This window comes from Danio aesculapii, chromosome 6, assembly GCF_903798145.1.
Source record: "Danio aesculapii chromosome 6, fDanAes4.1, whole genome shotgun sequence".
Classification (NCBI taxonomy): domain Eukaryota; kingdom Metazoa; phylum Chordata; class Actinopteri; order Cypriniformes; family Danionidae; genus Danio; species Danio aesculapii.
The window spans coordinates 42,054,858-42,067,628 of record NC_079440.1 but is presented as its reverse complement, the minus strand read 5'-3'; the positions used below and the strand labels follow the sequence as shown (position 1 = coordinate 42,067,628).

Genomic DNA, 12,771 nt, shown 5'->3' with positions numbered 1-12,771 from the left:
GAAGTGTTTCAGGTGTAATTTTGTCTCATTCTACCTGCAAAAAAGTCTTAAGGTGGGCAATAGTACAGGGTCTTCATTGTCACATTTTGCACTTCAAAATGCGCCACACATTCTCCATTGGAGACAGGTCAGGACTGCAGGCAGGCCACTAAAACACCTGTATCCTCTTTTTTTATTTATGTTTTCCATACTCTGCCAACTTTTTCTGATTTGGGGTTTATAGCTTGCTAGGGGTATACAAATTAGTGACCATCATGCAAAAATATACCTGATCACTTTTTAGAATGTTTGGCATTTTAACACTTTAAAGTCTTTAATTAGTAATTAGGCTAAGGCTAGTTAAAAAAAACTATTATTTATTTATAAGAATTTCTTGAATACGCAACTACATACATGTATTTCTGTGTATTGTTATATGAGCCAAAAATAAGACATCCCAATCCCACATCAAATTAAATGTAGGCGATTGTATAGACATACTAAATTTAATAACGGGTCTACTTTCATTCTTAAATAATTTCTGAAAAAAGGTCCAAATATGGTTAAAAAGACAATCCATGGTCATTCAGTGCACCAGATATATTTATAATAAAAAAAACATTTTTTAATTTTTTAATTATTTTTAATTTTTAAAGAAAGTAATCATGCTAGATTTGATTATACTGTATTTTAAAGTATTTAAATTATTAAAACTTCTTCCCCAAAATTGAACAAATGAACTTAAGATCCAGGATTTAGGTTTTAAGTTATTTAAATATGCAAATGATATGGCACTTGTTGGCCGGTTAACTAAAACAGGAACAGAAGGAGATACCTTGTACTATAGTTATATAATTTTGCTTCAAATTTGCCTGGTGTAAAAGGAGTTCACTGGAGATAAATTTGAATAAAACCAAGGAGATGATAATTAATTGAAACAAACTAGTTCTCAGTCAAGGGTTGAAACCTCTGGTCCTTGAGGGACATGAAATAGAGATAGTTAGATGTTTTAAATATTTAGGAACTTTATTGATAGTGGATTGACATTTGCTGCAAATGCAGAGTACATTTTTAAAAAAAGCAATGCAGAGATTATATCTCATTAGGAGGTTACAACAGTTTAGTGTGAGTCAAGATGTTCTGGAGATGGTATACAACAACTTAGTTGAAAATGTTGTGAGTTTTAACATGATTGCACGGTATGGACTGTTGCCAATTAAAGAAAAGCAAAAACTGGGTTGCCAGTGCAATTGTAGGTAAAGCACAAAGATAACCAAATGAAATTTAATCAATGAAAATTAAACAGAAAGCACATGTCATTATTGGAGATTGTTCACTTCCATTAAATATAAAATTTTAGCTCCTGCCATCAAAAAAGGCAATTTAGACAACCTCAAATAAAGAAAAATATGTATCAAATGTCCTTTATCAAATTTTAAATGCTGCGTTTTAAGTATGTATAGGGTTTTAAATAGAGTTTATTAATGTGATTTATATGATGACATTGAATGTATTTGTGTTGCCGGTTTTTTCTGTGCTAAATTTTCAATTGTGGACAATAAAGAAAGTAAAAAAAGAAGTAAATCTAGTGGTTCGAAGGTTAGTGGCAAAGTATAAATATTAAAAATGTCAGTTAATGCATATTTTGAGGCTGTATAAAAGTCTTTTAATATGCCATCAAATGATTCTTGTTCTAATATGCCTGACAAGATGTTGGGGTACATAATCCATTGTAATTCTGAATTCATTTTAGTGAGTGTCTTTTTAAAATCCTTGTAAAAATGTATTGTAGTGCTTAGCGAATGAATACAATTAAAAACAGTTTTCACTTCTGATTTGATGCTTCAAATACCCATATTGTCATTCTGAATATGGATGTTTCTGTGGGCCAGAACTTGTCATCTACACTGGTGTTGGAGCAGGAAGGAGCTCCAGCAGAGCTGATGGTGTCCTACAGGTCGAAATGTAAAGACAATCAGGCGGCCAATGAATGGAGGGAAAAAGGAGAATGTCAAGGCATCAAGCATGAGAAGGTGAGCACCTCCATCAGTGACGGCAACTGAATGATCAGAAACCAGGAAACATATGTTGCATCTGATAATGAGGAAGTTTTGTTTTTCTTGCGGCTTTTATAGATAACATTTCAAGTACGTTTGAATGCAACAGCATGTCTGAAGGAACCTCAGATATTCCGGATCAAAATGCAAGGCATCAGTGAGGAGGTGAAGATTACAGTGGATACTGATTGTCAGTGTGACTGTGGAGCTGCAGAAAATTCTTCTGAACACTGCAACTATAAAGGAAATCTGTCATGCGGCATGTGCAGGTAGAACCCCCTAGTGTCTCAAAACACACAACTGCATCAACAATTTTCATTTACAGTTTTTCTCAGTCGCTTTGGTACATTTCTCAGATCAGAATTGAAATTCTCAAAGCTATTTGTTCAATCTTCAGATCATTGCATCACTTGTGCACATATAAAAAGCAGTTTCTTATTCCTTTGAACAAGTTGCAAATACTTTTGTACATCCATGCAAATGAGTATGTGCAATTCCCTGATGTTTCCTACATTATCAATTGCTTATGCCATATTGATCGAAGTTGATTATTTTGGTCTCTGTTAAATAGTTTCACCTCCCACATCATTTCATTATTTATTCATGGCATAAGTCTTTACATGCAAAATGGATGAACAAGTTAAATTTACCATAGTTTACATCAGAACACTCTTCCAGAGCACACTGTTCAACACAATCTCACAGCAATTCGTAAATTTTTGATTTAGTGGCTAATTCGTACGATCTAATTCATACAATTTAGTATGATTTGCTCATCCCCCAATGACGGTTTGGTTTAGGGTTGGGGTTGGGTGCCACGCCTCCTTTTTTAAAATCGTAACGAATTAGCCAGTAAACTGTCAAAACGTTAAATACTTACGTTTTCTCGTGAGATCAGGCTGCACTGTTATATTGATAACATAACTAAGTAATTTGACTGTCTTATCCACACACACTGACACAAGGATTTGTCTTTCTGATGGCACTGACACATTCATTGATTCAGAAATTTAGTTTTAAAGAGATGATCTAAGGATTTTGAGCTGGAGATTGGCTTTTGCAGGTAATCCATGGTGTTTTGCTATTTGTACGGGATGTTTTGAGAAATGCACTTACTGTTTTGCAAATTTTAATTCTGATCTGAGAAATGTACCAAAGCGACTGAGAAAAACTGTAAAGAAATAATTAAAGGATTTGTTTATTCCCTAATTAAAGTTTCTTGATCATTTGCTCACCTCCATGTGTTATCCAAGATGTTTATGTCTTCCCTTCTGCAGTTAAAAAGATATTAAGGTTTAGAGGAAAACTGTGGGAAAACTCAATCACTTTTTCACAGATAACGTCAAAATAGTACAATATGGTTGTTTTATATTTTGTTAATAAAGGGCATTTGACATCTTCATGAGTTTGCTTTTGTTCATAGTGGGTTTGTAATTCTGTCCAGGGGTGGATATATGCGGTAGGGCCCCAAAAAATAACTAGAGGTTTCTATAAATAATATATAACATAGTTGTCATCTTATTTTCTATTTTGAGGGTCTAACAAATAAAATTATGTAATTATTACATCCATGCAAATGCACCCCCCCCTCCCAATCATGGATCGGTCCAACTGTCAAATCAGCTAAAGATTTAGTTTTAGAAATAGTCAAGTATTAAGAGTTAATTTATTTAAAATTTCAAACAAGATTGAGTTATAGACAGACGGATGGATGGATGGACAAATGGACGGACAGATAGATACACAGACAGACAGATAGACAGACAGACAGACAGACAGACAGACAGACAGACAGATACATAGACAGACAGACAGACAGACAGATAGATACACAGACAGACAGATACATAGACAGACAGACAGACAGATACATAGACAGACAGACAGACAGACAGATACATAGACAGACAGACACATAGACAGACAGATACACAGGCAGACAGACAGACAGACAGACAGACAGACAGACAGACAGACATCATGGATCGGTCCAACAGTCAAATCAGCTAAAGATTTAGTTTTAGAAATAGTCAAGTATTAAGAGTTAATTTATTTAAAATTTCAAACAAGATTTTGTTATAGACAGACGGACGGATGGATGGACAAATGGACGGACAGACAGATAGGTAGATAGATAGATAGATAGATAGATAGATAGATAGATAGATAGATAGATAGATAGATAGATAGATAGATAGATAGATAGATAGATAGATAGATAGATAGATAGATAGATAGATAGATACATACATACATACATACATACATACATACATACATACATACATACATACATACATACATACATACAGACAGACAGATACATAGACAGACAGATAGACAGACAGACAGACAGACAGACAGATACACAGACAGACAGATAGACAGATAGATACAAAGACAGACACATAGACAGACAGACAGATACACAGACAGACAGATAGACAGACAGACAGATACATAAACAGACAGACAGACAGACAGATACATAGACAGACAGACAGACAGACAGACAGATACATAGACAGACAGACACATAGACAGACACATAGACAGACAGATACACAGGCAGACAGACAGACAGACATCATGGATCGGTCCAACAGTCAAATCAGCTAAAGATTTAGTTTTAGAAATAGTCAAGTATTAAGAGTTAATTTATTTAAAATTTCAAACAAGATTTTGTAATAGACAGACGGACGGATGGATGGATAAATGGACGGACAGATAGATAGATAGATAGATAGATAGATAGATAGATAGATAGATAGATAGATAGATAGATAGATAGATAGATAGATAGATAGATAGATAGATAGATAGATAGATAGATAGATAGATAGATAGATAGACAGACAGATACATAGACAGACAGACAGACTGACAGATACACAGAAGCATAGATAGATAGATAGATAGATAGATAGATAGATAGATAGATAGATAGATAGATAGATAGATAGATAGATAGATAGATAGATAGATAGATAGATAGATAGATAGATAGATAGATAGATAGATAGATAGATAGATAGATAGATAGGTAGACAGACAGACAGACAGACAGACAGACAGACAGATACAGATACAAGGGTGCATATTAGGCCTGTTGGGCCCCAATTGCTTAGGGCCCCCAAATCACTAAATCCACCCCTGATTCTGTCTACGTCATGCTTGATCGTTATAACATGACTTACCTAATGTTTGACTCACTACAATCTTTTGTGTGTGTGTTAGCTGTGTTGAAGGGTACTTGGGTCAGAACTGCAGCTGCAAGCAACAGAGTGATATGGACTCTACCATCAAAATGCTGGCATCCTGCCGGCCCGACAACAGGTCACTTGTTTGCAGTGGCCAAGGATCCTGTGAATGTGGCAAATGTGTGTGTAGAAACGAGTACAGCGGAGACTACTGTCAGTGTGATCCCAATAGCTGTGAAAAACACAATGGACTGACATGCAATGGTACGTACAGTAGAGAGCGGTGTAAAGATTTTGTCTTGATGTGTTTGTGTCTTTACGTTTTGGCATCTAAAAAGGAATCATTTACCCAAAAATAAAGTTAATAATGAATACTCATCAAGCCGTCCTGAGTGGATATGACTTTTTGGTTCATCCAGGCTCCTGCATGATATATGTTGTTGAGTAGTGGCCATTTTTTAAGCTTCCAAAAGCACATAGATCTGTCATAAAACTAACACACACTCATAAAATATTTTTGCTGCTTGTTCACTTCTTATTTAAAATGAGATGAATCAACACAATTCTTGTTTTTTTTAAGGGTCAACTTAATTGTTTTATGGTCAATCTACTTAAATTTGCAAAAACAATTCGGTAAAATTAATCAAATTGTTTTCCCAGTGATGGGTTGCAGCTGGAAGGGCATCCGCTGCGTAAAACATAAGCTGGATAAGTTGGTGGTTCATTCTGCTGTGGCGACCCCTAATTAATAAAGGAATAATCAATTTGTGTTGGGACAACATAAAGGAATTGTGTGGAACTCATCATTTTTTACAGTGCTCACGGCACCAGGAGTTGACTTGACAAAGCAGATTGATGTTTTTACGAACATATTTCTATTTTTAAATTATAAACTCAAATTACTAACTTCCAGCAGCCGCTCAATGTCCATTCTGACAACTTCTTGGCTGAGCTCACAGTCAGACATACAGTAGATGCATCCGTAGCAGAATAGTTCGTTACCACACAGTTTGTTTACCACAGAAAATGAAGAACCGTGAATTTACAGTGACATTTTGCTTCTCGTTTTCCACTTTCAATTAGTTACAGGTATTTATTATTCTTCTTTTATCTACTCTCATCAGCACGACTGGTGCACATGCAATACTACTGGTGCTTTCACTACGAAGGTGTCTTGCAAGTCACAGGTCAGCCAAGAAGTTGCTGAGAATGTGTATTCGGCAGCAGCCAGAAGTCATTGATTTAAGTTTAAAATGTAAAGGTTTTAAATGTTTTTGTAAAAAAAAAAAACACATTGATCCGCTTCAAAAAACGGCCACTATACAACACATTAGGGAAAATTGAAAAACATACCCGACTGTCTCACAAAAGAAAGTCATATACACTAAAAAATGTAGGGTTCTACACAAATCATTCATGCTTTCCCTATACAAATCGATTAAGTCAACTTATCAAATTTAAGTGGATCGAACATAAAACAATACACTCACCGGGCACTTTATTATGTACACCTTACTAGTACCAGGTTAGACCCCCTTTTGCCTTTAGAACTGCATTAATCCTTCATGGCATTAATTCAACAAGGTGCTGAAAATATTCTTCAGAGTTTTTTAGTCCATATTGACGACAGCATCACGGAGTTGCTGCATATTTGTTGGCAACACATCCGTGATGTCACATCCCAAATGTGCTCTATTGGATTTAGTTCTGGTGACTGTGGAGGCCATTTGAGTACAGTGAACTCATTGTAAAGTTCAAGAAACCAGTCTGAGATGAATCGCGCTTAATGACATGGTGCGTAATCCTGCTGGAAGTAGCAATCAGAAGATCAGTACATTGTGGTAATAAAGGGATGGACATGGTCAGCAACAATACTCAGGTAGGCTGTGATGTTGACACGATGCTCAACTGGTTCTAATGGGCCCAAAGTGTGCCAAGAAAAAAAAATATTCACCACCATCACCAGCCTGAACCATTGATACAAGGCAGGATGGATTCATGCTTTCATGTTGTTGACGCCAAATTCTGACCGTACCATCCGAAAGTTGCAGCAGAAATTGAGACTCATCAGACCAGGCAACATTTTTCTAATGTTTTGGTGAGCCTGTGCCAATTGTAGCCTCAGTTTCCTGTTCTTAGCTGACAGAAGTGGCACCCGGTGTGGTCTTCTGCTGCTGTAGCCCATCTGCCTCGAGGTTCGATGTGTTGTGTGTTCAGAGATGCTCTTCTGCAGACCCCTGTTGTAACGAGTGGTTATTTGAGTTTCTCTTGCCTTTATTCAGATGAAACCAGTCTGGCCATTCTCCTTTGACCTCTGGCATCTACAAGGCATTTGCGCCCACAGAACTGCCGCTCACTGGATGTTTTCTCTTTTCAGACCATTCTCTGTAAACCCTAGTGATGGTTGTGCGTGAAAATCTCAGTAGATCAGCAGTTTCTGAAATACTCAGACCAGCCCGTCTGGCACCAACAACCATGCCATAAATCACCTTTCTTCTCCATTCTGATGCTCAGTTTGAACTGCAGCAGATTGTCTTGACCATGTGTACAATGCATTGAGCTGCTGCCATGTGATTGGCTGATTGGAAATTTGCGTTAACGAGCAGTTGGACAGGTGTACCTAATAAACTGGCCGGTGATTGTAAGTTGTCCTAAAAAATCTAAAAAAAGAATTGTGTTGTTTCAGCTTATTTTAAATAAGTAGTTTGAACAAGCAACAAAATATTTTTGAGAGTACACAGACCAAAGATTTCTTGATAGGGGAGTAAACAGGTTATTTTTTTTACAACTCACCTTGATAGGGGAGTAAACAGGTTATTTTTTTTTACAACTCACAGATCTCATAGATTTCTCTATTTGTTTGTTTGTTGCAGGTAAAGGCAGTTGTAAATGTGGTAAATGTGCATGTAAAGACAGATATACAGGGTCTGCATGCGAGTGCTCACCTAGCCAAGACAACTGTAAGAATAAGTGGGGCCTTTGCGGTGGTCAAGGGGAATGTGTTTGCGACCGCTGTCAGTGTAAACCAGGCGTCATTGGAGAACACTGCTCTGCTTTCGTGGACGCTTGCAAGCTGTTCAAGTGAGTGTCTGTCTCTTCCTGTCTTCTGATATCTAGTTCAAGATTATTTTGTGTGTGTGTTTGTTTCTTGAAACCACAACGGCTGTTTCCTCTGCATGTTTTCTGTTGTTCATACAGTAAGCCTCAATTGTGAAATAATGTCTGGTCCTCATTAAAGCTTGTTATGCAATGTTTTACAACACTTTGCAATTTTATTCTTGTTAAGTAATACTAAAAAAAACCACTAAACTAAAAGCATTTTCTTTACTTGGAAAAAAATGAGGTTAACTAAAATAAAAATAACAATGTCTAATTTTATTTCATGTGGTTAGCAAAGAAATATGTGGTCTTCAATCATGTAACTTGATGTTTTTAAATAATGACAGCTTAAATGAATAATAACACTATTGGCCAGTGACCTGAGAAAGTCATCCATATATATTTTTCTAGACATGAAACTATAAACTGCCCACTTTATTAGGTACACCTCTCCAACTGCTCGTTAGCGCAAATTTCAAATCAGCCAATGACAGCAACTCAGTGCATTTAGGATGACCTGCTGCAGTTTAAACTGAGCAACAGAATGGGGAAGAAAGGTGATTTAAGTGACTTTGAACATGGCATGGTTGTTGGTGCCAGACGGGCTGGTCTGAGTATTACAAAAACTGCTGATCTACTGGGATTTTCACGCACAACCACCTCTAGGGTTTACAGAGAATGGTCAGAAAAAGAGAAAATATCCAGTGAGCGGCAGTTCTGTGGGCGCAAATGCCTTGTTGATGCCAAAGGTCGGAGGAGAATGGCCAGACTGGTTCAAGCTGATAGAAAGGCAACAGTTACTCAAATAACCACTCGTTACAACCAAGGTATGCAGAAGAGCATCTCTGAATGTACAACACGTAGAGGCAGATGGGCTACAGCAGCAGAAGATCACAGCGGGTGCCACTCCTGTCAGCTAAGAACAGGAAACGTTACGGTTACTAAAGTAACCCTTCGTTCTCCGAGGGGGGGAACGGAAATGCTATGTGGAAACTTCCATTATGGGGATTTCGTCAGAAACCAATCATCTGAAAGTATAAAAACGGGCCAATGAAATGCCAATGAGTTGGCAGCGTCAGCGTGCACAGCTGGCATCAATGACAATCAGTCATGCTATAAAGACGCAACCAGTGCCATGCTCGACATCCGTTTCTAGCTGAAGAGACTTTCACACTCAACAGCTAAGGGACAATCGTTGTGGCGAAGGAACATAGCATTTCCGTTCCCCCCCTCGGGGAACGAAGGGTTACTTTAACATTCCGAAACATTCCCCTTCGGATGGGGAACTCCTATGCTATGTGGAAACTTCCACTTTGGAAAACGCCACAACGAAAGAACCCTACCCAGTCTTCCAACGTCTGCCCTGGCCCTTACTCACCTTACTTACCTGTTCGGGAACAGTTATATTTTTCGGGGAGTCGCAATAACCCAGTAAAATAGGTTTTAATACGACAGTACGTTGGGAAAGCGTTCAGTCCCGATAGCTCACCTGTTACCCAGAGGGGAGACCTGGTGACAACCTGTGGACTAGCCCAGAGATGGGGAGTAGTCCATGCATGAGGATAGTTAGCGGGGAGGGAAGACACTAGCCCGCCTAGAAGGGGGGACTAAACCGAGGCTGAGTGAGCAAATGGGATCGCTAGCGGGGATCACGCATAGCAGGCACCTATACCCAGAACGCCGGCTGACCAGCGGGCATGCCAACAACGTAACGGGCCAACACCTGACTCCTCCACTGAGTCAGATGCTGGGGGCCTTGGAGGAACTCTGCAGGGTTCGCCAAATGGGGAACTGAACTGACAAAGCTGAAAAAGCGCACGTATCTCCGGGTTAGGGAGAATGGCGCAGCAAGCATGTTTCGACACCTCAACCGAATCGTTTCCTCAATCACCAAGGGTTACCTAATACCCTTGAGGAAACCGGCTCCACTCGCAGAATGTAAACCCTGCAAATGTATAGGCTGTCACCTAACCCGCAGCTCTACAAATGTCTGTCAGAGAGGCGCCGTGTGTTAACGCCCAGGAGAATGCGATGCTCTGAGTGGAGCTCTCACCCCCGGGGGACACAGCTCACCCTGGCTCTGATAAGCGAGGGAGATTGCATCCACTATCCAGTGGGCCAACTTCTGTTTAGATACGACACTTCCCTTCTGTCGACCACCGTAACAGACAAAGAGCTGGTCAGAGGATCTAGCTCTGAGTGCGGTCCACATATGTTCGCAAAGCGCGAACAGGACACAACAATGAAAGGGCTGGGTCTGCGTCCTCTGTGGTCAGCGCTTGCAGGCTGATCCTTAAACGGCGTGGTAGGAAACTGGGGCACATAGCCAACAGAGAGAGTAGGCCAGCCCGAATTCTAGGCACGAGTCACTGACTGAAAATGCCTCCAGATCCCCAACCCTCTTAATTGATGCCAACGCAAGGACAGAAATCTCAAGTATACTGTCAAGTGGTTCGAAGGGATCACCACGTAGGCTCTTTTGCACTAACGCGTGATCCCAAGAGGGCATGAGAGGGGGGCGGGGTGGAAACATCCACCTCGCACCTCTGAGGAACCAGATGATGAGGTCATGCCTTCCCACGGTGCTGCCATCCACCGCATCATGATGAACAGAGATGGTGGCCACGTAAACCTTCAGTGTGGAGGGCGACAGCCTTCGCTCCAACCTGTCCTGAAGGAAAGAAAGCACAACACTGATCTGGCAAGATCGGGGGTCTTTTCGGCGAGAAGCGCACCACTCAGTTAATGGACTCCAGTTCAGGGCGTAGGCATGCCTCGTAGAGTGCATGGTATTAACCACCGCCAACGGTAGGTTACCTAAGTCTTCCTCGTCGCGTCTATGGACCACACGTGGAGGTTCCACAGATCTGAGCGAGGGTGCTAGATGGTGCCCTGTCCCTGAGAGAGCAGGTCCTCTCTCTCAAAGGGACCCGCCAGGGGGGGCCGTCGCGTCGAGGGAGAGTTCTGATATCCAGGTCCGGTTGGGCCAGAGAGGCGCAACTAGCAAGACCTTCTCCTCGTCCTCCATGACCTTGCACAGTAACTGCGCGAGTAGGCTTACTGGGGGAAATGCATATTTGCGCATGCCCCAAGACTCGGGGTGGAGTCACCATTCTCCTGGTGTAGAAGCGGCTGTAAGAGCCCGTTGGCCGCACGGTTGAGCTCATCCGGGATGTGAATAGCAAGCAGCGACTTCAACCGCGTATGACTCCAGAGGAGCAGACGGTGAGCGAGCTGAGACATGCGGCGGGACCATATACCCCCTATACGGTTGATATACGCTACCGCCGCCGTGCTGTCTATCCTGACCAGCACGTGTTGCCCCCTCAGCACCGGTAAAAAGTGGTGCAGAGCAAGAAACACTGCCAACAGTTCTAGGCAGTTGATATGCCGATGATGTGCCGGAGCACCTTGTCTCTGTGCATAATCAATTGCTCCCGAGAGTGGGCTAAAATCAGCCAGTCATCGAGATAAATGAGCATGCGGATGCCCGCAAGCCGAAGGGGCATGAGGGCACCCTCCGCGAGCTTGGTGTAAACCCGCGGAGACAGAGAAAGCCCGAAGGGGAGGACCCGTACTGCTATGCTCGACCTTCGAACACAAACTGCAGTTTTGGGGCTTGGAAGTATGGAGACATGGCAATACGCATCCTTCAGGTCTATTGCTGCAAACCAATCCTGAGGACAAACGCATTGGGTGATGCGCTTCTGCGTAAGCATTCTGAAGTGCATCCTGTGAAGGCAGTGGTTCAAAACACGCAGATCTAGGATTGGCCATAGACCACCGCTCTTTTTGGGCACGATGAAGTGCGGGCTGTAAAACCCACCCTCCATCTCGGCTGGAGGGACCGGCTTGATTGCATCCTTCGCCAAGAGTACAGCAAACTCCTCTCGCAAGACGAGGTGAAATACGCGCCCGTGAACCTGGGAGGCCTGCGTTAACCAGGCTGGCAGAGCCCCCGCAAGTGGTCCCACCCGCACAATCGCTGACGTGCCAGCGGCGGGGCAGCGTGGAGTGAGTGGGCTCACCAGGGGAGCGCTGAGGTCCCACGGGAGAGCAGGAGATGAGAGGCTTGCTCTCGTCTTGCACCCAAACTCCAGAGGAGGGGCTGGGAGTGGGAGAGAAAGTAGACCGTTCTCTCCCGCTCTGTGAGCCATTAGCGAAATGCACCGATCCTGCGAGTTGGAAGGCATAGCGTCCCAGACTGGCAGTGTTCGGGGTTGTCACAGTCGGAGAAGGGGAAAAATGCTCTTTCATTGAGGATATGATGCCGTTTTTTTTTTTACGCCGTTAAATGAAGTGCCCCACCCTGCAGTGGGTAAAGAGCAAATTCCCTCCTCCGTAGATGGCCCGTCTCAGGGACGCTTCATGGTTCGTTTACCGAACTAAGCGGTACCCTGGGGCGGGGGATGCTGGTTGCCTGCAAGATGCTCGGC

At 41.7% G+C, this 12,771-nt stretch overlaps 1 protein-coding gene across 1 annotated transcript in view; it reads left to right on the top strand.

Moving 5' to 3' along the window:
* itgb7 (integrin, beta 7) overlaps nucleotides 1-12,771 on the top strand; it is a 38,498-nt gene that overhangs the window by 19,980 nt on the left and 5,747 nt on the right. Inside the window, exons 10-13 of the mRNA XM_056460222.1 lie at nucleotides 1,872-2,012; nucleotides 2,115-2,305; nucleotides 5,274-5,500; nucleotides 8,110-8,317. Of these exons, the coding sequence (XP_056316197.1) occupies nucleotides 1,872-2,012; nucleotides 2,115-2,305; nucleotides 5,274-5,500; nucleotides 8,110-8,317 (767 nt within the window). The remainder of the gene's footprint in view (nucleotides 1-1,871; nucleotides 2,013-2,114; nucleotides 2,306-5,273; nucleotides 5,501-8,109; nucleotides 8,318-12,771) is intronic.